The sequence below is a fragment of the Astyanax mexicanus genome, chromosome 24 (genome assembly GCF_023375975.1).
Source record: "Astyanax mexicanus isolate ESR-SI-001 chromosome 24, AstMex3_surface, whole genome shotgun sequence".
In the NCBI taxonomy this organism is placed as follows: Eukaryota; Metazoa; Chordata; class Actinopteri; order Characiformes; family Acestrorhamphidae; genus Astyanax; species Astyanax mexicanus.
The window spans coordinates 21,428,373-21,456,045 of record NC_064431.1 but is presented as its reverse complement, the minus strand read 5'-3'; the positions used below and the strand labels follow the sequence as shown (position 1 = coordinate 21,456,045).

The following is a 27,673-nucleotide window of genomic DNA, read 5'->3' as shown; positions in this document are numbered from 1 at the left end:
GCTGCATTAAGATATGTGTGGGAATGAGAGAGAAGCACGTAGCATGAAGATGCATGAGTTCCGATTTGACCGTTCACATTTATGTCGCATGTCCATGGATCAGATACGTATCCGAGTTAGGACCACATATGAAAGTGACTCAAATCTGATAAAAAAAAAATTGCATTTGGCTCGTTCACACAGCCATTAAAAAATCAGATCTGAGACACATTGAGCAAAAAAATTAGATTTGAGGCACTTGAACCTGGTAATGTGAACGTAGCCTAAGTGTTATTTAACTCATTCAGACCATGCATCCATTACAATGGACATCACATATTTTCTTTGTAACAATTTTTTTGTAATTTTTTTTTGCACATAACACTATTTAAGAGCTGTTTTCCATCAGAATAGACCGCTGGAAAAACAGTAGTACTAGAGCCATTGAGTAACAGCAAAGTAACAGCAAATTGTTTTCTAATTCAATGTGATTTAGAACACTTCATATATAAAATTAAAACACTTTATATATGGAAATAAAAAATATATGTATTTTTTGTTATTTGGATTTATTTGCTATATAGATTTCATAGTAAAATATTAGTGTCTTCTTTTCTGTGCATTACAGACAGAAAACAGCATTCTTACATGTTTTACAGCACTGGATATAATTCAGGTCTGAATGAATTAAGATGCACAACTGAACTGTTATGTATGTTAAGGTTCTGGGCTTATTTGGACTGTACTGTATAAGTCCACCATCAATGTTCTGTAAATTACTGTATAAGCCAGAGGTTTCTGTATATTGAGGATATATTTATTTTTTTAATAACAGGATGCTTGACCACATTAATATGATCACTGTTTATGTACTCAGTGAACAACATCTGTGTATGGAGTAGGGGTTCCCTCTGCTGGTCATATCTGCTACTGCCTCTGATCTGCTATATGCATAGCAGACCTGGCTCAAACCTGGCTCAACAACAGCGTCCCGGACCACGCCGTTCAGCTGGAGCGGCTAACATGCTATCGGGCGGACCGCGCGCTAGCTGACGGAGGCGGGCTCTGTGTTTACATCAGCGATGCTTGGTGTCGGAACGTTGTTGTGGTCTGTAAACACTGCTCACCGGTAGTGGAACTGATGATTATCAAATGATTGGTGTTAAGACTGTAGGTTAAAATTACACATCTGAATCAAAACACAGATTAAACCCACTGTGTGCTTAATAAAATTCAGCTTATGACCAGTCAGTTATCTTAACTTTGGAATTAGCTAGGTAGATATTCAAGGTTTGAGAAAAAAAAAAAAATATATAATGTTCAACTTGCTCTGATGTGCCTGATTAGCCAATTACTATTTTATTTAAAATTGTGTTTATTAATTTAGGATTGCAGGACTTGAACGGAAATTCATTTAGCTAACTAGTTAGCTAGAAGCTGGATGTTGTGGATAGCCAGAATTTAGTACAGTACTTTATATTGGTAGTTTTAAATCAGTTTCTTAACCCTGGTCTCAGCCCTAAAATGGTGTATTTTCCACCTGATCTAAATGATCAGCTAGTTAATGTAACCGAGCGGTGTTACTTGGAGGTTTTATTAAAGGACAAAACGAGAAAATAGTACAAAGTAGTCCACTTTACTCCACTCCAACTGAACTTCCCCCAACAGTAGAAAAAAAAACACTCACTACGCTATGGATCATAAATCAATCATTATGTATATCCAGCAGAGTATTAGACACATCATACCACCACGTACTTTATTATTTAAAGTGCCTTTGAAGCAGAGAAAACTCTAGAATATGAAGAACAGTGGAAATATGCAGAAGAATATGCAGGAACAGGGGTGAGAAACACTGCTCTAACGTGACTTCTGTTCATTTGTAGTTTAAAGTAACACCACAGTTAGACCACAAATCAACCGGTTATATTGCAAGTTGTGTTTCTGTATGGTGTTCCAAATTCGTGCTCTATGTGCCCCCTTTTGACTTTGAGCACCTGCCCCTCCAGAAGTCTCTGCAATACCCTGTTCCAGAGGTTTTCAATTTCAATTTGGTAAAATTAAAGAAATTCATCATTTTTAAGTGGCCTCTTATTTTTTACCAGAACTGTATGCACACATGTAACGCTCTTCATTTCATTCCACCAATCAACTTCTTGGTGCGTTATGGTGATTTCTCATTTTGTCATTGAGTGTAGTAGAACTAGAAACATACAGACAGACAGACACCAGTGAAAGGATGACCAGTTTTTATTATTATTCATTCTTTATACAGCTTTAATAGACGCTTTACAGATTTAAATCTTCAAAAACATAAAAGATTGCCAGACAGCATTGATTTGCCCACAACCCTTAAATTTACACACACTGAGAAAAGTGGATCATAAAATAAGTTAAACACAACACTCGCACAATCGGCACATTCACACAATCGCTCTCTCTCTCTCTCTTGCACACATTTAACGCTTATCCTCAGAGTCCCACAGGGAGCTGAGAGTTCTGCCACGTTAAAGGAAAGCACCAGGTTCCTGCCTCCATGCTTGTAATCTTCTATAGTCTCTGGACATGTGGGGCTACTGGGGCAGACATACACAGCATATTATATATATATCTATATATACAAACTTTAAGGTCAGGCTACACACAGACAAAAGGCACTGCCAGCAGGAACATGGCCATGAAGGAGAATCGACCTCAGCACACAGGGATGAGAGGCCTGCTCTAGTTTTTCTTTTGCTGTTGGTCTGCTTATGGTTGGGTGTTTTGCCTCCTCCTGTCCACCGTGAGGCGTTACAACCGCACCAAAGCAGAACACTAGTACAGCACAGGGGCAAAGATCAGTGCAGGGTCAAGGAGCAGGGTGAATGACTTTCCTGGACTTCATTTCTAGCCTTTTACAGTGTTAAATTGACTGTTACAGTGTTTATTTGAGGCCAGATAATGAAATATTCCAGCATTTTTCAACCTCTGTATCTCTATATTCCAATGTTTGTATTATACTATCGCGTACCACAGACAGTCTAAGATTTTAACAGGATTTTTTTTGTACCAAGACTTTGCCACACTGCACTGACTGACCTGTGGAATATGTGTGGGACCTCTTGCACTAAAAATATGAGTCCAGTGTCAGCTGTAGGTGGTAATATTAGCCTTGTGTTCAACCTAACTCAGAAAAAAACACCTCACAACATTATATATTGTACAGGTGTGGGTGATAAGCTGTCCTCTTAGATAACACCTCATGATTGATTTACATGATGCTGTCCCATGGCTGATTTCTGTCTTTTGACATCTCTCGGACTCTGGCTGCTAATGCTCAGTCAATTTTTGTCCCAGTGTGTCAGCGTATTAGTCTGCTGAGCCACTCTGAGCCCTATTTGCTAACATTTTAGCATACTTTGTTAAGTCCCACAGGGTTCTATTCAACGGTCTATGAAATTGATGTTAACCATTAGAGAACGGCGAAGGATTTCGTGAGGTGAAGTGTTTTCTGTTTTTCAGGGAAACACATTATTAAATCATTGTCTGTGGTAATTGACTGTACACTACAAACACAGCCTATAGAATCAGGTTGAAAAATGCTGAACTATTCCTTTAATTCAACACAGGCAATCCCACCGTGCAACAAATCCCCAATATAACCTCATCCAAACCTGAACCGAAAGCCTTCCTGACACTTAGCACGGTGATATTTACACTGGGCCGTCAGCCTGTTTGGATTGTCCCCGGCTTCTAACGAGCCTGAATGTGCTTGAGCGTTGGGTGAGAGGGATAAAGCACAGGCTGAATCTCACGGCTGTCACGGCGATCAGATTGTACACATCACACTTTGTTAGTCTTCCCTCGTTGGCCCATCATCTTTTTTCTGTGCTTTCCAGTAAAACTTCAGCAACTTCAGAATGACCATAGACACAGTTATGATACTCTTACAGTGTCGCAGACAGAATTAAATCACATACACACATCATACTGTATGCTGTACATCATCAGTGCCACCGATTTTTCAAAATCACTGGACATTAACTAATTGTTAATGTATTTTGCCTTTTCAAACCTTTCCATTCTCTATCAAAAAAAGGCCTAGGAGCGCAGCCATGCCTTTGTAATGTGTGCAGCGTGTGGTTTTGCATTATCCTGTTGAAAAAATGCATGAATGGGCCTGGAAAAGATCTTAATGAGTAACATTTTTAGAGTGGTTTGGTGTGAAAGGGTTGTGATGTACTCTTCAGTACGAGTTTATGCTGTTTGAGTACCTGTTTCTACTGTCCTGAGAGGGAAGCGTTCTACTTACTAGATTTTGAAACATTGCTGTGAGAGTTTGATTGCATTCCGCTCCAAATTAATAGATGGAGCACCATCACTGGATGGAAAACACAGTTGAGGTTGGACTTTTATACAATTCTAGCCAATTTCGTACCATTGGTGCCAATGGGTTCATATTAATTTATCTGCTCCAGAGAGTCCCGTACCGTATTTTTTGCATTATAAGGCACACTTACAATCCTTTAATTTTACCAATGTGTGAATTTTACTAGTCAGGTTGTAAGGAGCAGAAAAGCCACTCTGCTAAAGTACAGCGTTATAGAGGAGTTTCAATTTAGTTCTCCAGCAGTATTAGCCATAGCCGCTAACTGTGCTAAGCACTAGCTCATTGGCCGTCCAGAGGGGAGTATTATCGGCCTGTGGCCTGCTGCTAACCCTATCTAGCACTGCTGAAGCAGCATTAGGATTACCAACTAATGCTAATGGAAATCTGGAAATCTAAGATTACTGTTAATAAGTGCCTTATTAACAGAAGTGCCTTATTCATCCAAATAAACAGTTTTCAGGAGAGAAAACCATTAATATCCAGCATTCGTTTGACTTCTCTGACTTTTTAGGAATTACAGTTTTGTGTACTTAGCTTAGCCTTACAGGTCTCACCTTTGGAACAAACAGAATTAGAAGGAAAACATGTCCTTACTAGAATTGCATAAAATGAGCCTTATAATCCGGTGCGCCTTATAAGTTAAAAAAAATACGGTAGGCTAATGCAGCACTCATTGAAAGGGACTATCCACAAATACTTGGACATCAAGTGTGCATTCATGTTATGCTTTAGAAGAACCAGACCAGTCTAAAAAAAAAAGCTGTTCACACGTTAATGTCTGCAAAATTCTGCAAAAAAAAAAAAACACGAAATTTTGAAAAATTGGTGGACCTGCCCTTTAAGAAGCATACTCACAATAAAGCGGCATGAAATCCTTTGATAAAGTACATTTTTTTCAGAAACAGAAAGAAGGGGAAAAGCACAAAGCATCTCATGCCCTCATCACAGAATAGTCAGAATATTCAGGATTATAATATATATATTTATATACTGGCTGACCACTTGGTGGCCTATGTTGGTGTGCAAAATCATAGAAGTCTCAAATCTACAATACACACGATTTACATCATCAGACATATCCCCCTTTTGCCTGCATTAAAAAATACTAGGGGTAATGTGTCCTGATAAACTTTGGTGTAATATCCACTGTGGTGTTTCTCAGCTTAAGAAAGACAGACCCCAGCCTCCGTTTGCCCAAAAAAACCTCATATTTCACAATTCTCTCACAGCTGGAGTGCTGATCCGAGATTGGACCGCATAGAGTATAATTTTATGATGAGAATATATTGATCACCTCCTTGTTTCTACACATATTATACACTTTTGCAGTTCTATAATTACAGACTGTAATTCTGCATACTTTTTCATTATCCTCCTTTTACCCTGTTTTTCAATGCTCAGAACCCCAACAGGACCACCAGAGCAGATATTGGATTATAGACGTAGATAGAGTAGGTCAAACACAGCAGTGCTGCTGGAGTTTTTAAACACTGTGTTTAATCACTCACTGTCCTCCAATCTATTAGGACTTCTACCTATAGCTGCACCACCTTGTAAATCTACCACCTAAGGTTATCTGCTGCTGCAAAGTTTGTGTTGGTCATCCTCTAGTCTTTTATCAGTGCTCACAGGACACTGCCTAAAGCAGTCTGATTGGTGGACTATTCTCAGTCCAGTAGTGACCCTGAGGTGTTTAAAAACTCCAGCAGCACTGCTGTGGACGTCAGTCTGTAATTATAGAACTACAAAGTGCTTACAGATTAACAGTGAGTACAGAAACAAGTCTTCTCAAAAAATCATCTACAGCTCTGGACAAAAATAAGAGACCACTGATGAGTTTCTTTCATTTTACCAAATTGAATACCTCTAGAATATTATCAAGAGGAAGACGGATGATCACAAGCAATCAAGCCAAGCTGAACTGCTTGAATTTTTGCACCAGGAGTAAAGGCATAAAGTTATCCAAAAGCAGTGTGTAAGACTGGTGGAGGAGAACATGCCAAGATGGCATGAAAACTGTGATTAAACACCAGGGTTATTCCACCAAATATTGATTTCTGATCTCTTAAAACTTATGAAAATGAACTTGTTTTCTTTGCGTTTTCTAAGATCTTAAAAAACTGATTTAGAAACTGAAGTGGTCTCTTAATTATTTTCAGAGCTGTATATACTCTATATCAACTAGTATATTACTTTATATGCTAATCTGTCCAATGTCCAATCTGTCTAAAAACAGCACTCCTACTTCTGAGGTCATCTGCGAATAGGGGTCTTTACAACTCAAACCGGTCACTCTTATTTTCTATTTTAATAAATTACTGTATATTCATTTAATATTCAACAGGCTGGAGTGGCGCGGCATGTTCAGTGCTGAGGCTGGGCGCTTCCATACGCTTTCATAGCACACCAAAACATATGAAACATTCCTTTCTTTTGACTAATCTCACACACTACCGGTAAATGCTCTTTTGTAACAGTCTACACGAAACGCTAATAAGATAGTCTGCTTCACATTTCTGTAGGGCGAACGGTTCATAAACTCTTATAAGCGTCAGGACATGCTTATAATACATTAATCAGGCTGGAAAGAAAAGCATCCTCGATCTTTTTCTTTTTTTTTTTCCTCTGAAAGTTCACATGCATGTATATGGATGATATAATGTTGTCGGCGGATTCGGCGTGACAGTCATCTAATCATTTACCTTCTAGCATAAAAGAGTAATGGGAGTATTGTAACGTGGCCTAATGTTGCCTCCTAAGGAAGCAGCCACGCTGGCTGTGATCTTTGATAAGGAAGAGTATCGATCGTATCTATTGATTTGGAGGCCGTGTGTATCTTGCGATCTGCGTATCTGAGAAAGCTGTGGCCAAATGGCTTATTGACTCTGCAGAGGAGGGTGAGAGAAGATTCAGCTGAAGAGCTGAGTACAGTACACTGTTCACAATGAAGTTATTAGTTAAGAGCGTCCCAGGAGTATAGATTATGCAGTCAAATGCAAGTGAGTGAGTGCAGTCAATGGAGAGAGTATTGATTTTTTTGTTTGTTTGTTTTTTTCGTTTTTGTGTTTTTTTTTTACAGTAGGTTTTAACCAGCATGTGATCTGTGTAATCTATGGGATCTATGGGTCAGATCTGGAGCTCCCTCAAGCTTTTACACGTCAACCCTGGCCTCAGTCATCTCTTCGTAGCCTGATTAAAACAAAGGTGAGAGCTCCCACCTTGTTCTTACTTTTCCTGGATAAAGCCTGAAATATAGTTAACGCAAGGCCAAGAACCTAAATGCCAATATTTCCATTTTCACGCATGCCCGGACTGAGAAATCGGAGAATACTCTGGTTAAGAGTATGCAAGCATTGAGAAATATGAATACTAAGATAAAATCCAGCTCTTTTTATCAGATTTCTTAGATTTTTGGATCTTATGGGTCTTTCTGTTTACATAAATACTTGAATAAACAGGTAACGGCAGCAATCAGATTTTATATAGATTTCTTTTTTTTGTTTTATCCCGTTTTTTCCTCTAATTTAGCTTCATCAGCGCCACTCCCCCATCACTAGTGATGCCCCAACATCAGGAGGGTGACGACTAGCACATGCCTCTTTGCTACATGTGAAGTCAGACTACGCCTCTTTTCAAACAGTTGCTGATGCAGCATTACAGAGTAGCATCACAGCGCACTCGGAGGAAAGCGCAGCGACTCGGTTCTGATACATCAGCTCACAGACGCCTTGTGCTGATCGGCATCACCCTAGGAGTGATCTGGGGAGAGGGCACCATCTACCCACCCAAAGAGAGCAAGGCCAATTGTGCTCTCTCTGACTCTGGCTGCTGATGGCCATCAGCATGACCAGAATTCGAACCTTCGAGAATTCCGAAACGCAGCTGAAACCATAGCTGTTCATTCCCTTGCGCTGAGTACATTTCAGGCCTTAAGATACAGCGTGAGGCCCAAAGAGAAAGTCAGAAAGTCATGCTTTAAGTAACACTTGCAGTAGCAGCGGTAGCAGCAGCAGCAGCATCGTAAAAATTAACGTGAACAGACCCGAGCCAACAAAACAAACACACGCAATTCGGAATTCCCATTCACACATCGGAATAAACCACGTCAGTCAGGAACACACTCCATTTACCAGCGTGCTGGAAAGTCTCTTGATTCAGTTCTCGGTGTGTCCCACTCTGGTCGTCCTGCTCCTCCCCCTCCACCACTCACCCCAGTCCTCTCGTTAAGGTTCATCAGGCTCGTGTTAGCAGAGGGGGCGCTGTGGTGCAGAATGATGCAGAGGGCTTTCGGAACAGAACGTCCTTTGAGTCCTGAGTGGAGAGGTCTGTTGAGAAAGTTTGTTGATGGGTCTGAAGGGTCCAGAGTCCGCAGTCGGGCTCCAGGCGGGCTCAGTGACTGAACCGAGGGGCAGAGACGGACCTCCTGCTCTAGCCTGGCTTGTTCTGGACCTCCTGTAGAGCCTCCATCAGCTTGTTTTTGTAGGCTGTGTAGCGCAGCTCCACCTGCTTCACCCGCTCCCTCTCCTCCTTCTCCAGGATGGTCAGGAAGTTCTGCAGCTCAGGAACAGAGAACGCGTGCCACTGTGTGAGAAACAGAAAAAAAGTTATTCAGTTAGCAAATGGTTGGACAAAAGTGCTGGGACACTTGCTCATTCGTTGCTTCTTTTCTAAAATCAAGCATTAAAAAGAGTTTGGAGTAACTCTCTCTACTGTCCAGGAAGTGAAGACTTTCTCATATCTTTTGGAGAGCATTGCTCTAAGGATTTGCTTGGCTGTCTTATTGAGGTCAGAATGTTAGAATGATAAATGATCACCACTACACCTTACTCCATTCTGTCAAAAAGTGAGCAGTGAGTTGGATGGAGCACCATTAATCCAGAAAACCCATGTCTGGTATTAAGCATGGTGCCAGTATTTTAATGTGTAGGTTCATGTATATCTGCTGCAGAGATTCCTATTCTACTGGCAATACATCTCTTCTATAGCAACTAGACAAGCAGTGTTTTCATGCATTTGCACACCTGAGTCAGCAGAGGGTGCAACTTAAAGTAAAGTAGATTAATTCATTATGCATTTATTATATTTCAGGTTCTAGGGCAGTCCTCAGACCCTGGTCTTGGAAGACTTTTTGTTCCCATGTATGCAGCTCTGGAAAAAATTAAGAGACCACTTCTTGCATCTTGGCATGTTCTCCTCCACCAGTCTTACACACTGCTTTTGGATAACTTTATGCCACTCCAGAGCTGTATATAGTCATATCAGAACATTATGACCAGCCCTGGTTTTGAATTAACTCAGCTATGTGTAATGAAAAGGTTTGCTGCGTGTACGCGGCAAAAAACATAATGCTAAGCGAAAGAAATAATCTAATTTTAAGGCAATAAATCGTTTCTTTTCTCTGATAAGAATTTTTGTCTTACTAAGCATTGTAAGTGTACGATTATTTTGCCTATAATATCAATCAGTCTCACTTACAATTGTCACATTTTTAAGTAATTTGAACTCAAAATAAGTACAAAAAGTCACCAGTCTACTTATGATTTTGGGATTGGCAGATTTTTGCTTTAATAAAAGTGTATACATCTTAATTAGTATATACATTTTCTCATTTTTGCAAACTGATATTTTTGTAGTGTATAAATAAATGAGCTTACCAGCAGAATGCAAACCATCATGGGCAAAGGACTGGTCACTAATAAATAATAATTGGGCAGATTCATGGTATATTAAGAATTTATTTGTGCATATTGTGTAAGTGCTTCTCTTATTCATTGAGTGGTGCCAGTTAACCAAGGTTCACTGTGAATATGTCCTCCATTTTCAGTATGGTTTCATACTGCAAGACTGGAAAAGTATTTTAGTGGCATGTGCATCAGTGGCGATTGCAAGGGACTGCAAGGGAAGCTCAGCGTCCCCTAAAATGTAAAAAAAATAAGTGATTAAATATATACTGTTGTGTGTACATGTCACTGAGTAAATATGGGCTACAACGCGCTGAACTTAGATCAGAATCAGCTTCTTATCACTGGTAACGCTGCGGCTTTCCTCTCACTCATTCCCGCAGCTTCACAGCGCTGCTTTAAACAGTGCGGACGCTGAGCGTCCACAGACTGTAATAGCGGAGCAAAGCGCGCGGCGAAACGAGACGAGCCATTGGATAAATGCTGGGCTTTGTCCCGCCCATCGGACGCTCAGCGTCTCTGGGGGTCTATGGAGCAGTGGGCTGGCCTCGGCCGGCCCGGACGCTCAGCTTCTGCATGATGATTGGATGATCTGTCTGAGACGGAGTCCCTTTTTGATTGACAGCGAAATGAGCGAATCAGCGATCTTTTTGTGTAAAAATCCGTTTTGGAGAAGCCATTTGATAGTTTTCCTTACAAAGAAAAACTTAGAGTTAAACAGCAGGGCAGATCAACTGCTCATATTAATTTGGTGTAAAAGGTGGGGAAAAGTAAAAGGTATTTTCAGCTGTTCTGGTATGATAAAGTGAGCTGGCTGACTGGAAGTGCTGTAACAAATTAAATGTACTGATGGCCATTCCTCTTAAAGAAACCATCTCAGGACATAAGTATTGTGTTATCATTAAAAATAATTTAAATGAATAAAGGGATTATTTTAAGGAAATTAAAACTGTCCAAAAAGGAGCTAAATTTACCTGCATTTTTTCCTTTACCAACTTTAAAGATTTTGCGTAATGTTTTTTTTTACTGATCATTTTATGTTTATTCATGTCATAGCGTCTTTTTATGTAATTGTTCAATGTAAAGAATGGGTACCTTTTTGTTGTGTAGTGAAAACTTGAAAATAATGCCTTTTGTTTACAAAAAAAACATCTCAGGGAGAGTAGAATTTACGTATAAATAAAACTACATATGTTAAGATGTAGGCCGAAATTGAGCTCCCCCCCCTGAAAGACCAGCATCCGCCACTGATGTGCATATAGTACATATGTATGTATGTAAAAAGTGCAGCACTGCATAATAACTCACCTCTACCTCCCCGGTCTCGTTCTCCTTCAGCACAAATGAGAGGTTCTCCAGATCTGGACCGGCCAGCAGACGCAGGAACAGCGGGTGCTCAGTGCCGGCCAGCTTCTGTATAAGATCTAACACATGCAAGACACAGGTACATTAACACCAGGCACATATTCACATGTTTGTAAGAAATATTTGTAAGAAATGAGAAATTTCCCTCCCTCAATCAGTCTACATGAGCATGCTAGCCCTGTAGGGGGCGAAAGTACCTCATAAAGAGTGGCATCAATGCACTATGAAGAAGGAAATGGAGAAATCACTGAGGTTTTAGCACAAATTACACTCTAAACACTACTCCCTTAATTACGAAAAGACAGATTCTAAATCTGAGGATTATATATCTGCAGTGGAACACTATTTACAAGGCCTGTCATGATAACCACTTTAATGACAATATTGTCATTAACACTATTTTAATTCACTGATTTAGAAATAATGCATGAAATAATAATGCATTTAAAGAAGGAAACGCAGCTAAAATTGCTCCCACCGTTCGCTATGGTCATTGCTATGACGTTGCTAGGCACCTGCTATTGTGTCTGTGGGGGTTGCTAAGGTGTTGCTAGGTGGTTGCTAAGGCATTGATATGGCATCCATGGTGGTTGCTATAGTGTTGCTAAGCAGTTGCTAGGTGGTTGCTAAGTGGTTGCTAAGGCATTGCTATGGTGTCTGTGGTGGTTGCTAAGTGGTTGCTAAGGTGTTCCTAGGTGGTTACTAGGCAATGTATTTGCATAAATGAGATTTGAAGCAATCAAAAGCAATGCGCAACCATAGTTATTAAGTATATTTAGATTTACTGAAATATAAAAATGTTTAAAAAAATAATAGTAAAATAAATAAATAAAAGCACAATTTTTTTATTTAAAAATCAATCTAAATTGGGCTCTCCTTGCTTAGTACCGGTAAACACAATGGAAAACTGAGGTCAGCTAAAATTATTGAGGTTTGGTCCACACATTTTTATGCAGGCCCGTTGCAACACGGCAAGCAAACCAATCAATTGCTGGGGCACCGAGATCACAACCAGTTTGGAATTAAACAAACAAAGTTAGTCATTCCTGCACCCGGCAAAATATGAAACTTCAGCTATCATAACGCAGAGTTTTCCATCAGGAATCCAGAAAAGAAAGAAGAGAAAGGAAGGAAGGCCCATTTTGCTTGTGGCCTTCAAATGCCTTAAATCTGCCCTGGCGACAGGCCTAGTATTTACATTTATTCATATGTGGAAATGTGCAGACAAGTGCTGTCTGGTTGTAGAAGCTGCAGTTTTAGAGCATAAGCTGTTCACTATATAGAGAGTTTGGAGATATTTGAGATTCAGACAGAAATATACACGTGCTGTGATGTCAGCATTTTTATAAAGCTCTGAAAAAAAAAACACTGAAAACAAAGCTTTCACTAATCTCCAGCTTGGAGAGCATTTTTGAAAAAACTCAGTTTATAATGATTAAAAACAGACAAAAATCTCTTTTATAAAAAGATCTGGATTCGTGAGTATGAACCCACACCCTTACCCTGGCCGTCCCTGTGGGTCCTCCTGTAGAGGGCGAATTTGCGTGGATTGTCCTGCACTGTGTACTTCTTCAGCAGGCCCTGGATGACCTCGTTGACCGTGGTGGTGCTGCTGATGTGCAGCTGCTTGACCGTGTCGCTGGGCATGTAGAAGGACGTGCGTCTGTCCGAAACGTCGGCGGCCGGACTGCAGCCTGGGGCCTTTCCATCCGGGGACAGTATGGTGACGGGCCGCCGCAGCTTCAGATGGACCTTAATAAAGCCGGTGTAGGTGCCATCTTCAGCCTGAGGGAAAAAGAAATGGGGAAAATGTGTCAGTAAGTGATAGGGATGCATTGAATATTCAGCAACCAATATAATTACATTGATTAATCTCTTTTTACTATTTTATATATTTTTTCTAATTTATTGTTGTATTTTTATTTTTCTATTATTGTACAGTGTCCTTGGGTGCTAGAAAGGCGCCTTAAAATAAAATGCATTATTATTATTAATATTATTATTATTATTATTAATTTGACCAAAAATCGACAAAAAACAAATAGAAATATAGCCGCAAGCGGCAATCGTCGGGTTCAAGCACCAACTTGCACAATGGTGCCTACTGGAGCATTGAATGGTGATGTGTAAGAAGGTCTAATATGATTGGAGATGCCCTGTCACATTTAGAAATTATCAAGTTTTTCACCTGTTATTAATGTTGAGCAGATGCCTTTCAACCTGATCAGTGCTTAAATTCACATGTAAATCTAGTGAACTTTGTAGGATATTCATTAAGTGAGTTAGAACTAGTCAAAAGGTGTCTACATGTTATTGGTATTGATCAGGTGGCTTCAACCAGAATGTTCACAAAGTGGTATTCAGATTGACCTTTGAACCTTTGCAGAACAAGCTGAAATGTTTGACCAAACAAGTTTAAATTAACACAAAGGAGTGAATGTTCTGATATGACATGTAATTACGAAGTTATTATAAATCTAGTTCTGAATTAAATGGTGCTTCATCAAGCACCAACTAGCACAATGGTGCCTACTAGAGCATAGGATGGTGATGTGTAAGAAGGTCTAACACAATTGGAGACATTCTGTCACATTTAGAAATGATCAAAAGTCTTTCACCTGTTATTAATGTTGAGAAGAGGCACAAAGGAGTGAATGTTCTGATATGACATATAATGTCAAGTTATTCTTAATCTAGTTCTGTATTAAATGGCGCTTCATCAGAGTGATATTGTACAGAGGTCTTTAACATTGTGAGATTACAGCAAATACTGCAGAGTTACAGCAATTTAGGTTAGAAATTCCAAGGACGCACAGATTGCTTGATGCCTGGAGAGTATTGTATGTGAAATTTTCACAAATGTTTTTAATGAACATTTACCTAGAGACTCTACAGTGTGCAGCAAGACTGAAATGGAGGTGATAGGCCAAATATCCAGAGAGTAGTTTCAATATAGCTATTTTCAAACAATTAGCAATTATGAATGAACGAAGCACTTTTTAAACATAGTTGTATTGAGAAATTTGTCAGAGCCACTGTACTAAATATGGCAAAAACAATTAGATGTCAAAATAGTACAGCATGATTGACATATACTCGTTTTTTTGGAACAGCGCCCCCCAGTGGGCGGATTGTTTCAGCACTTTGCAGGTCACTACAGTGTCTCCACCTGAACATAACTGCCAAATATCATCCAGATTGGGCAACATTCAGCCTGCCAAAATGTCTGCTGAATGCTGATTGGCTGATGGTGTTCAGCCATGTTGATTGATTAAGTTGCCCTTTGAACATCCTTTAGAGGCTGTATGATAGATTCTGCATGCAAAGTTTCAACTTGCTAGGTTGCACGGTTGCTGAGAAACAGTGCTCCAAATTTACCTCTTGAAGTGAATGGGGCATATATCCGGAAGGACTAATTTGCATATGGCGGCCATATTGTTTACATATTTCAACTTTTTCTTAATGAATATTGAAGCGCATGCTCTCACGAGTGTTTTGATACCAAACATGCCAGGATTGGTCAACATTCCTAGGACTAGTTTGCAAAAGTAGGTTTTGCATATTATGCAAATTAGCAAAAAATCTATATAGACGGGAGTGCATGGTCCAAATTGGAAAGTTGTTGGTATTGACCCAAGGAATCCATCAAAAAAAGAATTTTGAATGTAGGTCTTATGGTTTTTGAGTTATTGAGAAAATTGTGAAAAATGAATTTCCTTGTTTATAGCGCCACCACTTGACCAATCGGTGCCATTTTTGTTGTCCACCGAGATGCACTGATCCTACATCTACCTACCAAGTTTCATTTCTCTATGACTTACGGTTTAGGCTGCACAACTGTTTTTTCAGGAGAAAAAGAATAATAATAATAATAATAATAATAATAATAATAATAATAATAATAATAATAATAAAAATCTTAGCAAAAACAATAGGGTTCTACGCACCTTCGGTGCTTGAACCCTAATAATAGAATTGTAAATAGAATAGTGACAGAATATTTTATACCAAAAATGATGTCTTCTTTAAAAAGCAAGATAAAAGTACATTTAGGCTTTATAACTCATACAATGGTGAAAAAAAGGCAACATTTTTGAAAACCTGCAAAAAAAAACTTTAGTATTCGGCTTTTGGCCAAAAATAGTGCCCAAAAATGGTTATTTTGGTGCATCCCTAGTAAGTAATTGTGTGTTAAACAAATATCACTATTGATATTTGCACAGTTGATGGGAATGCTTGTGATCTGTGGCATTTGGCTAGAAGTGACCATGCAAACAGACCAGCAACTCTGTCAGAAATCACATCCACATTCAATGCATGAGGCCCTACACACACATATCCCACAGGTCAGTGCAGCGTTTTTTGGCTTCCATGGGACAATGGCAAAAGTCATGGGACACAATACTAGGTCCTGTCACATGATCCTTGGCATGTCATAGAATTATAAAAGGGTTTAGATGTCGGAGGGAGAAGAGTGTACTCACTAAATTCATTCCATTTTCAGAAACTTTGGAATTGTACTCCTCTATCTTGGACTTGACCTCTTCCTCACTGAGGGACTTTGGGTTCTCCTCCTCTTCCTCTTTAGTGGCCTTCTGAAAAAACAAATAGAGAAAACAGAACTTAAATGCTGTTGATTCGGTTCATATATCACACTGGCTCATTCTGAAGGAATTATTGTCTATTAAAATCTTTTAATAGAGATTTAAAAAATCAGTCTAGATGTGTGAGCCCAGACACAGAGCCCCGACACACCCATCACACCTGGACTTCAACTGTTGGAGCAGGTGTGTTTGAGCAAAGACATCGACAAATCTATGCTAGACTAAGATCCACCCCTGACCCCCCTCTGACTGAAGCTAAACAAACAAAGCCTAACCGAACGTTTGTTTGGCCTGTTTGGCCAGTTCAGCAGATGTTTAATAAGGTTTATGAGGTTTCCAAACACACATTTTATCCTCGTTTCCCCTCATCCATTATACAAAACTACAATACTGAGCAAAGCTTGGTCTCAGACCATGAAAAACACAGATCCTCAAAACCGAGAGAAACCGGATTAGCTTGTATGAATGTAGGCAATACTTGGTGGCCTTGGTTAAATCTCATGCGACAGCAGTAAGTAAATTATCATTGATCATGAAGTGTTATCCAGGAGTCGTCTTGGGAAAACCCACACCTGTATATAGGTAGTGAGGTGTTATCTTGTGAGTGAGGCTAAAAAGTGGTCAGGGTGCTAGTGGAAAGGCAAGATAAAGACTAGATATCTTATTTTTTTGCACTATAAGGCACTCCGGATTATAAGGCGCACTATCAATAATCGTCTATTACTGGTCTATTTTTATACATCAGGCGCACCGGAATATAAGGCGCATTTTATGCGACACTAGTAACTAGTACCTAGTTGTAGAAACAGGGTAGTCGCCATCTTTTCCTTCTAAATTCGGCTAAGTTCAGTAAACAAAATTGTACACTGTAAACATTTTAGATAAGTCAGACAAGTCAAACAAGCATGTAAATCTACACAGATTTCTCCCCTGAAAACTGTTTATTTGGGTGAGTAAAGTGCTTCTGTTTGTTTACAATAAGCTTAGGTTTACAGATTTCCACTAAAGCTGGAGCATTAGTATTAGCATTATCAGTTAACTGCTAGCGGTTAGTGGCTAATGCTACCCGACAGAGCTACACTGAGGATCCCTGAGTCTTCCAGTAAGCAAGGGGCGATTTTAGCTAGCAGTTTGTTTCAAGTAGCTTGTTTTAGGATGGTAAACACACAGGCTACAGTCTGATAATACTCACCTCTGAAAAACAAAAGAGCTAGCACTTTGTGCGGTTAGTGGCTAATGCTAATGCTGCTCCAGCTACAAGCCAATAATACTCACTTCTAAATGGCCAAAGAGTGAGCGCTTCGTGCGGTTAGCAGCTAATGCGAACACTTCTGGAGAACTAAACTGAAACGTATGTATAACGCTGTACTTTAGCAGAGTGGCTTTACTGCTCCTTACAACCTGACTGGTAAAATTCATACATAAGACACACCAGATCATAAGGCGTGTTGACGATTTTTGAGAAAATTAAAGAATTTTAAGTGTGCCTTATAGTGCGAAAAATACTGTAAGTAATGGCTTTAAGTTAAAGTAGCTAAATGCAGCATTCATTAGAAGAGGGGTCCATACATATTTGCTATATTGGACATGCACAGACAAAAATGTGTTAAATAAAAGCTACCAGTATTGCACTCACAACACAGTTCTTACACACATGACCACCCTTTCAGATCCCACCTAATCAGCATGTTCCACAGGGAACAGAAATGTGCCTCCTCAGCAGCTGTGAAGAGCAGGACTGTGGGAGATTTGTGACAATAGAAAGCACTTACATGCGACGGCCAAGATGGCTACAGTTATCCACAGTCTAATAACTGTCCAGGCCATTAAACGCAGTGTGTGCTTTTATGATGGGATGCTGGAGATGGCTCTCCCTGCTGGGCCGTTTAAACAACACTGCAAGGTGTGAAAGCAATGCTCGGGCCAGGAAGGAAAACCTGATACAGTCTTCTTGAAATGGCTGTTATTGAACATAAACTGTGTATAGCTGGACAGAGCATCGTCTCTCAAAAGTAAAGCCAACACAGGTTGGGCGCCCACTGCTGTTCGGTTTCAGAAAGCTGTGTAACCCCACCCATCCCCATAGGTTTCAATGGCAAAACAGACAACTTTCAATCAAGTTTTTTTCCAATATACTGTAATTCTACCTCCATTATATAAACGTAACAGCTAGTGTAAGCTCTGCTTATATTGTCAAATTTTTATATCCCCACAGAATTCCTTTTTAAAAACGTTATTCAGCTCTATTCAAAAAAGGTGTGGTTATTGTAAAAGGGCTGGTTATGGGCGGGGCCAATAACAGCTCGTCAGCTTCTCTTCACTCTGCAGCCTGTGACCGCAAGGCAGCCCTCAGGGGCGGGGTTATTTAAATGAGTAGGCTGTCTCTCCACAGTCATTCTCCCTCCTCTGGTCTCTACTGCGCAGACTCGAGTTTCAGGATGGCCAACATGGCAGAAGATTTTGGCTTAAATTTCATTGAATGAATGAGAACGGCGACACGGCGTCCATCTTTTTTTACAGTCTCTGGTTTTGAATGTGCTGTATGGACAAAAGTATTGGGAGACTTTCTCATGCATTGTTTGGATGGAATAGACCAGTTGTCTGCTTTACGTGGAGTAGCTGAACTGTATTTGAGATGTCAGGCAACTAGCTAACATTAGTTAATCATACTATTATTAATTATGTGGTGTGATTGTGTACCGTTGGTCACATTAACTGAACAGAGAAATCGGACGTTAGCGTAAAATGTGTGGTCAGTGTGATCTAATTAGTTGTTAGCCAGGCAGCTAATGTTACTGTAGTTCGAAGTTGTGCTGGATTCAATAGCCATTATTTTTACTCAATTTTGCTTCAATTCCAAGTATCTTTTAAAACTTTATTTATTATGTCTTCTTTTAATCATCGCCGGCGCATGTTGACTCTTTTAAAGCAGCTCAGGGGTTAAACTGAACCGTAGTAGTTTGGTTCATCTGGGCAGTAAACAGAGTAAACAAACCTAGCTCCAAGTCTGGTCTCTACTGTGCTGATTGACCTCTGTGCTTTTCTACAGTAATTGTTTACAGATAACACAGATCTTTCACTGCTCCAAAGCTCGATGCTTGAATAGGCCTTTATGGCCCTCTAGCTAGCCCACACCTGGCATTAGGCCTGGTGCCAATGTGTCCATCTACTTTGGACCATTTCTATGGGTCTATTTATGTTGGGGATGTTTGCACCATATAAGTGCAATTGGCATTTACAAATGATATCAAATAAAACTGATTAAACAGATATTTTAGAGTTATGTGGAGATTATTATATAATGCGTATTATAATATTATTACACACAAATATCATTAAAAGGCTCCTGGCATTATAATCTGACCACAGTGAGGGTTTTCTCCCTGCATTCCCGCTGCATAAGCTTTATTACAGCAGTGTTTGTGTGTGTGTGTTGGGGGGGTTATTAGTCTTAGCCACTATTAAAAGCAGATCAGCCCGACATGAAAGTAGTCCCGGCTGCTGGGGCACAGATAGATCTGGCAGGACTACGTAAGCTGCTTTTATTGATCGAAACCACAGGGGACAATGTGTGTAAGTGTGTGTGTGTGTGTGTGTGTGTGTGTGTGTGTGTTTGTGTGCCAAACACAGCTTTCACTAAGATCTCATCAGTGTTCAGGGGTCTCTATTTAGACTAAAAGTGCAAGTGTGTACAATTAGACATAGGGGGGCTATAATCAACTAAAACAATCAGCATGTGGATCTGACACTGATTTGTGTGTGAACACGAACATAGCTGAATTAATGTGTTTCAGTTTTACTCTTAAAATAAGTTTATCACCAGGAAACACCATGTGAGCACCCTCTAACCTCGGAACCTGAAGTCGGACCAATTTTTAAGCACTGAATGAACTTACCGAGTTGTAACATAAAGGATTTCAAATATGGCTGCCCTTGTGAAAAGGAAACGTACTTAAAAGCATTAAAACTATGTTTAAATTTTAATGTAATATACTTTATAAAAATACACACTAAATAAACATAAATAAATCATACAACTGTTTGATTAATTATGCTAAATATACTGGGTGTTTAGCTTGGTGAGGTTGAAGATCATGCCTGTGAAGACCAGCTAAACCTTCAAACTCAAACTAAAATATACATTATACTTGTCAACAGCTAATCTGGTTAGCAAGCTGAACTGCTCTGACCAGTGTTTAAGTGTTGTATAGCCTGTCCAGTCTTGTATATATTATATACAATATATATTATATATATTGGGCTCTCAATCGTTTGCGCTAAAAAATAATTTCCGGGATGTTGTATATAACTAAATAATTTGCGGGCATCAGGAAGCCCCTGTTAAAATGCAGGAGACTCCCTGAAATTTAATGACAGGTGGGGACAACTGTACTGTATTGTAGCTGTCATTATCCTGGTTCAATCTTTTAATATTTTTCTCTTTATCTTGCTCTCTCTCTCTATCTTGCTCTCTCTCTCTCACACACACTCCCTTCCAAGACCCACTTCTCACTCATACCAGCATCCTTTATTAAGAAATATTACCCATATCATTAAGAAAACACCTTCCGTAAAGGAGTTCTGCCTGATAAAACCTAGCTTTCATTCTCTCTTCCATCCCTGTTCCTTTCTTTCTTTCTGTTTTGGGATTCTTCTACCTTTACCCCCACCTCCCCTAAAAGATCTTTCAGAAACGAGCATTACGTAACTGCTCATCTCCTCCTCTTCTCCTCCACCACACATCAGGAGCCAGATACAAGAATATGTGGGAAAAAAAATCTGGCTGCCTGATTTTTCATAATTCCACTTCCGGGAAGAAGTGCACATCTGAGGGGGTGTTTAATAGTGGGGGGTGTACAGATCGTAGCCGTCACCGAGCAAGCCTTAGCAACAAAGATCCTGAGTGGGATATTTTTAGCTGCTGGCTACGTCCTCCGTAATTCACGCAAAGTGTGTTTCCGTTTTTTTTCCCCTCCCTCATCGAAGAACGAGCAAAAGAATAAGAATGAAAAAAAGGAGGATCATTTATTCATGGAGATCCTCGGGGCATTGGACGCTCTTCATCTCATTTGAGCTGAGTGAAGCTTCAAACACACACTCTCTCACACACACTCTCTCTCTCACACACACACACATACAGCCTGAGAGCCTGAGTACACATTCAAAAGGAATTCATCTCAATAATTAGGATGGTGCACTTTCACTTTGCTATACATTGACATACAAAAACAAAAATCATGGTTCCAGGACTAGTTTTGGGTGTCCCATGACTTTTGCCACATTCCATGGACTCTATAGAACTCTGCACTGACTTGCAGGAAATGTGTGTAAGCCTCTTGCATGTGGAATGTGGATGTATATGAGTGATTTCTTGCATTGGGTGAATCACTACTCTCTCGCTACTCTCTGATCACTAGGACAATTTAACCAGACACTGCCGGTCACAATCATTACCATCTACTGCACTTTCTGTCCACTGTAGACATTGTGGATCACAGAGAACGTTAAAGATCTCATTTCATTGTTTTTTACTTTATTTTAAAATCTCTAGTATGAATGAATGCCATATGAGCCGTTTCTTTTTGTGAAAAAAAGTGCTCTGGTGTTTCTGTATAACCCTGCTTTAGATCACTGGATTAGTGGTCTCTGAAGAAGGACAGGATTTTAGCTCTTGCTCATGAATATTTATACATGCAAACATGTATGCATGCCTCTGATTGGCTAATAGCATTGCAGCAGAGAACCCCTACCCACCTTTCCCCACAGACAATTTTTCAGCTTTAAAACTCAAAGGACAAAATGTTTACAGAGATACAGTTTGTATTTCACAAACAACAAGAAAAAGTGGATTTTAGCAGAAGGAGACCTTGAAATGCCTGCACAACTTCAGAAATGGCCAATGTTTAACCTCACTTACTGGAACATATACAGGATAACACCTCAGAACCTATACAGGGAACACTTTATGCTCTATACATGTATTGCTGCCCCATGACTATTGACTTTTAACAACCACCAACTCATTCAAAAGTATTGGATGGATTACCATCATTGCAGAGAACACAGTTCCTCTTTGGCTCCACAGCTCAATGCTGCTAGCCCATGTCTTACATTAGACTTGGTGCCAGTAGGCTCATCTAGTTTTTCAAGCTCCAGAGAGTGCTATTCTATAGGCATTACTTTTGTCCTACAGGGTTAGGGTTAGAATAGACTAGCTGAGTTTGTGCATTTGCACATCTGAGTCAGCAATAGGTGCAATTGGTGTGAAGTAGTGTCTACAGGTTTTTGGACATAATGTACAGTGTGTGCATTGGTTATAAGTTATGTGCTTTTTCTTATGTATCATCCTCAATAATTGTAGAGTAATGAGGAAAATTTATGAAGATACTAACATACAGCCTCTTAACAATATTCCCCATCATTTGGGCTGTAAAATCCAGAGCCAGCGCATCCTCCCGTAACCTTTCGCTGTCTGGCTGAGAGGGAAAATCTCCTGTGACGTGTTGGGCAGTGATCTGTGCAGTAACAGGCACTCGGATTTGCCCTGCTGCTTCGAAGTGCTCCCACATGACTTCCAGCGAATGCTTATATGATTTCTCTACAGCTTTAAAGCAATGTCTATTTGAAAGAAAACCCTTCACATAATGTGGAGAACATTTAAAGGTTACATCTCATTTACAAAAATGTCTTTTGAACAAGCCATACTTTCAGAAGTTTCCAGAAATCCGGATATCCCACTTCTCCTGCATACTCCCTGATGGCTCCCTGATGCCTGCAAATTACATATTTAAGCAATAATAATACACGAGAGACTCGTGCCTATGACCGCAACACAGTAGTGCCAATATTACACGTGCTATATTATTATAGCACGAACCTCGAGTGTATTATTGTGATTATACCACAGTTCCATTATCGCTGTTTACTGAAAGATTTTAAGTTAAAGAGGATGAGAAAATACGAGAAAATCTGTTTGCTTTGCGAGTTAAAACAGTTCCATTGCTGCTCTGTAGGTAGCTGTGCTGTTTGGCTTGTAAGCGCTGCATCGATAATAGGTTACCTGTACGTGATGGAGTAATACATGGAAAGCTTCGGTTACAGTGCATTACCGGCTGATAATGGCACTTACAGAACACCTCTCAGCCAATCACATCGCAGGGTCGGAACTAACAGTGGTATAATGTACATTACGTTATGCTTGCTTGTGTCAGAGAATGACAAGTGTAGCAAGAGTGTGACAAGGATAATCCTGATTGGTCTTTCTCTGTGCTTAGTAGACCTATCAAGGTTCTTTGTGAATGGGATTTGCACTCAACCCCTTTTTTTCATAGTGCATCAGTTCAGTGTAGTTCTTCAGTTCATGGCAGAAAGTTCAAACTCAGGGAATAGAAAAGAACAATACTGCATGTAATGCCCATGGTGGGCAAATGTTGAGGTAAGTTTCATGGGGTCATACTTTTATTGGTATAGCAAATCCATGATGAGGACTAACTCATTGTGCACCTGTTATATATAGCATATAATACATATAATAAGCAAATAAGTACATATTGAGCACCACTTGTGTCAACTTGTTTGATTCATTTAAGTGACAACAAGCAAGGTAAGCAAAAGGGAGTTTGCTAAACAATTATATAAATTAAGGGTTATGTTGTGTGACACATTAGAGGGGGGTGTGGCATGGTGCTACAAGAAACACTGTTCCATCCCATTGTTTTTAAGAGTGACATCTCTTAGTTCAGTAGGGTTACACTCAGGTTATCTACGTTTCACTCCATTTCTCGACTGTGCAGTGGATGACAGAGACATCCTCATTGTCATCCAAAGACAAGTGAGTTTGGATTTCTGCAGCATCCTCTTCCTTCTTTCTCATATTCACACATTCCAGCAATTCTCTCAGGAATTCCTGCATTTGTGTGGCCCCAACGCAGCTAAATATACCCACCTCCCACCCTTCCTTTCACCCGCACAAACTGAAGAAAGTGAGGCAGATTAGAACAATGGGGGGACGAGGTATAGTCCAGACCTCTGTTTTGGCCTCTAAAGTGTTTTCATTCAGATTAAAGTACAGAAGGAGAATAACACAGTAAGACTGGTTGAAACAGTCAAGTTTGGTTGAGTTTGAACATCATCGCTAATATACAGAACAGTCTGGTTAATTTCTTTATTGTTTACATTTGATTTGACTCTTCGAACTTCTAGGTTTGTAGGCATTGTTATAAAAATCTGTAAAATATCTGGGTTTGGATGGATTTTTCTCTGATTACAGTTAAGTACGAACAAACCTGTCAGATTAGAAAGAAAAAATCAGATTAAAAAGAAATTGTCATATTGGTCAGATTTAAACAGATTTTAAGAGGGTTACAGTCAGGTTTAAAGAGGTTCAGACTTTTTGACATAATTGTGGCAAATCAGTCAGATTTTACTAAATATTTTTTGTTAGTCAGATTTAAATTTAAAGGCTACAGATAGAATTTCACCAGGAAAGTCAGATTTTGACAAAGCTTATAGATTATAGTCAGTTTCAGACAAAAGTATATATGGATGAAGCTAGGTTTTGACAGATTTTTGGCATATTAGTCAATTTTTTAAAGAATTGTGTATTGTTTAAATTTAAATAGAATAAAATAGAAGGTGTATAGCTAAATTTTGATAGACCTTTGGCAAGATTTAAACAAATTTTGTTTGGTTATGGCTAAATTTTGACAGAATTTTATAAGGAAAGTCTGATTTTGACAAATCTTTGAAAGGCTTCAGTTGGTTTAAACAATATTTTTTTTACAAAATCATGCCCAGATAAAGCTATATTTAGACAGAACTTTATGAGCTTATATCATTATGAAAAGAATTTTTGTCAGGTTATTTAGATTTACATAGAACTTTTTCAGGTTAGTGAGGGTTAGTTTATAGTCAGGTTCAGAAGAAGGGTGTATGAATACAGCTAGGTTTTGACAGGTTTTGGCAAATTAGTCAATTTCTTACAGAATTCTGTATTATTAGTCAGATTTCAAAAGAATTTTGAAAGGTTATAGCAAAATCTTGACAGACCTTTTGCAAGATTTAGACAATTTTGTTTGGTTTTAGCTACATTTTGACAGATTAGGATAGTCATCAGGATAGTCAGATTTTAACAAATATTTGGAATGTTGCAGTTGGTTTTTAACAGTACTTTGTCAGCTTAGTCAGATTCTGACAAAACCTTGCTGTGATACAGCTAGATCTAGTTAAGGGTAGCCATATTTAAACTAAATTTTGTCAGGTTATTCAGATTTACAAAAAAAATTATGTCTGGCTACAACTAGAGTTTAACAGGTTGTTTGCTTGTTTAGTCTGCTTTTGACATAATTTTGTTTGTCAAATTAAACAGTTATTAACAGATTTTTAATTATAGTCGTGCTGGGACAGAATATTTATGTTCAAACCTTAAAATACATTAGTATTTAGATCACACTCTGTAAGTAGAGAGCCTCATCTGGTTGGAAGCAGCACTGGCAGAAAGCATCAGCGACGGGGAAATATGGCGCAAGACGGAAAACGCCGCGATGCTGAAGGCAACAAGCTGTTACTTCACGGCGGTGACAGAATGCCGGCATGGTCACGCACACACTCTACAACACGCACTATAAAACACACTGCAACATAGGAAATCTTTGTTATATGCAGAACTCACTTTCTAGTGTCTGTAGTTTATCCTGCTAGATTCATACATCACACTACCTCGCTCTACCTCCAGCCTAGTTACGTACAGTGAGAACAGTCTTCAGTGTAGTCAGTGGGGGGCAGTGAATAGGAATATTATAAACTGTTAATAATTGCTTGGATTTAGGGGTGTGCCATATCATATTGTATGCAATAAATGGCCAACATTTTTGAATATCATTAACAATATTATACCCTGAACTACTGTGACATATCACTCCCTAATTGTCAAATCAGGGTACTACGTTTTTAGCAAAAGAAAAAATTGCACTTTTCTTATTTCCCGTTATATATTTACTAGAGACAGATTATATCTGTCTAGAATCATTCATTTTACTTTAACTCTGGATATATGGAGATATTTGGAATGCATTATTAGAATTAGGGCTGCACAATATTGGAAAAAATTTACATCACATCGTTTTTTTTGGTGATATATATTGCGATATTAAACAATGCAGGACTCCTGACAGCACCAGCCCCGTCCCCATCCGCGTGCTGTCTCACGACAGACCGAGAGCTTGGTCAGTGCTTTAGAGTCAGCTGAGCACTCAAAACAGAAAAACAATAATCAAGCCTTTAAACGGCCTTTAAAAAGGTAAATATAATTGTTTTTCTGGGATTAAAAGCGTGATTCCGGCTGTAACTGGAAATATCTGCGCAAAACTGTGCGGAACTGAGGTGCACAGCTTTGAACAGGCTGTCAGTGCTGCGTTTACATTACGTGTCCAGCCATGTGGAGGCCATGCATGAATGAAGTTTAACTTATATAGCGCCTTTCTAGAAACCCAAGGACGCTTTACAATTAACATGTTTTACACACAAGCACATAACACATTAACACTCATTCCACACACCAGTGAGAAGCGGCAGCCAATAGCGCACAGCGTACTCTCAACTGGAAACGACCGTCCACCTGGAAGACTGCATCGGGCACTACAGCAATTACCCAGGACAGAGTGCCAATCCATATCTGGGCACAGTCATACACACACACTTACACACACACAAACCTACATACATACCACACACTTTACACACTGGGCAATTTAGAGTATCCAATTTACCTGATCTCCATGTTTTTGGACTGAGGGAGGAAACCAGAGTCCCCGGAGGAAACTCCACCCAGATAGGGACTTGAACCCAAGACCCCAGTGCTGGGAGGCGAACGTGCTAACCACTAAGTCACCGTGCCGCCCAGTTCTGAGCAGCGCTACCCAGCCGCAGTTAGCAGCATAGCCAGCCACATTTAGAAGCTTAGCCAGCTACGGTTACCAGTGCTAGCCAGCCCCAGTTAGCAGCACTACTCAGACCTCGTTAGCAGCATAGTCAGCCGCTGTTAGCAGCACTAGCCAGCCTCAGTTACCAGCACTAGCCAGCCCCATGTTAGCAGCATAGCCAGCTGCAGTTAGCAGCGCTAAACAGGAAAGGTTAACATTGTTAGCAGCATTACAGCCTGACAGGTACAATTCATAGATAAGGCAAACTGGATTATAAGGCACACTGAAAATTTTTGGGACAATTAAAGGGTTTTAGGTGCCCCTATATATTAAAGGGTTTTAGATGCACAGAACACTGTGTAGCTACATCACTCTACCTCCCTCGTGTAAGTAACATTCTGCAGCCTAGTGAGTTGTAGCCGTGAATAGGAACAGTATAAGCTGACAATAATTAAGTTCAACATTGCTCTACCTCACTCTACCTGACACTACCTCACTCTACCTTTAGCCTAGCTACGTCGTGTGAGCACAGTCTGCAGCGTAATCAGTGGGTAGCAGTGAATACGAATAGTATAAGCAGACAATAATTACTTTGATTATCATGGATTTGAGTTCTACATCGCTCTACCTCACACTACCTCATTCTACCTCACACTACCTCCAGCCTAGCTACATCATGTGCGCACCCTGTTGTTGCAGGTAAAGCAGTTTGAGTTTGCTGTTATTTAAGGAGTCATTGCAGCTTTGTCAATGCAT

The 27,673-nt window shown here is 39.7% G+C and overlaps 1 protein-coding gene across 3 annotated transcripts in view; it reads right to left on the bottom strand.

The window, feature by feature from the left end:
* Window positions 1-2,211: 2,211 nt before the first annotated feature.
* The window catches only part of rassf5 (Ras association domain family member 5), an 88,018-nt gene continuing 62,556 nt past the window's right edge, over window positions 2,212-27,673 (bottom strand). For all 3 annotated transcript variants that reach the window (XM_022682719.2, XM_022682720.2, XM_007247747.4), the window contains 4 exons: window positions 15,879-15,989; window positions 12,897-13,179; window positions 11,338-11,453; window positions 2,212-8,929 (listed from right to left, as the gene is read on the bottom strand). In XM_022682719.2, coding sequence (XP_022538440.2) covers window positions 8,777-8,929; window positions 11,338-11,453; window positions 12,897-13,179; window positions 15,879-15,989 — 663 coding nt within the window. In that variant the 3' untranslated portion in view covers window positions 2,212-8,776. The remainder of the gene's footprint in view (window positions 8,930-11,337; window positions 11,454-12,896; window positions 13,180-15,878; window positions 15,990-27,673) is intronic.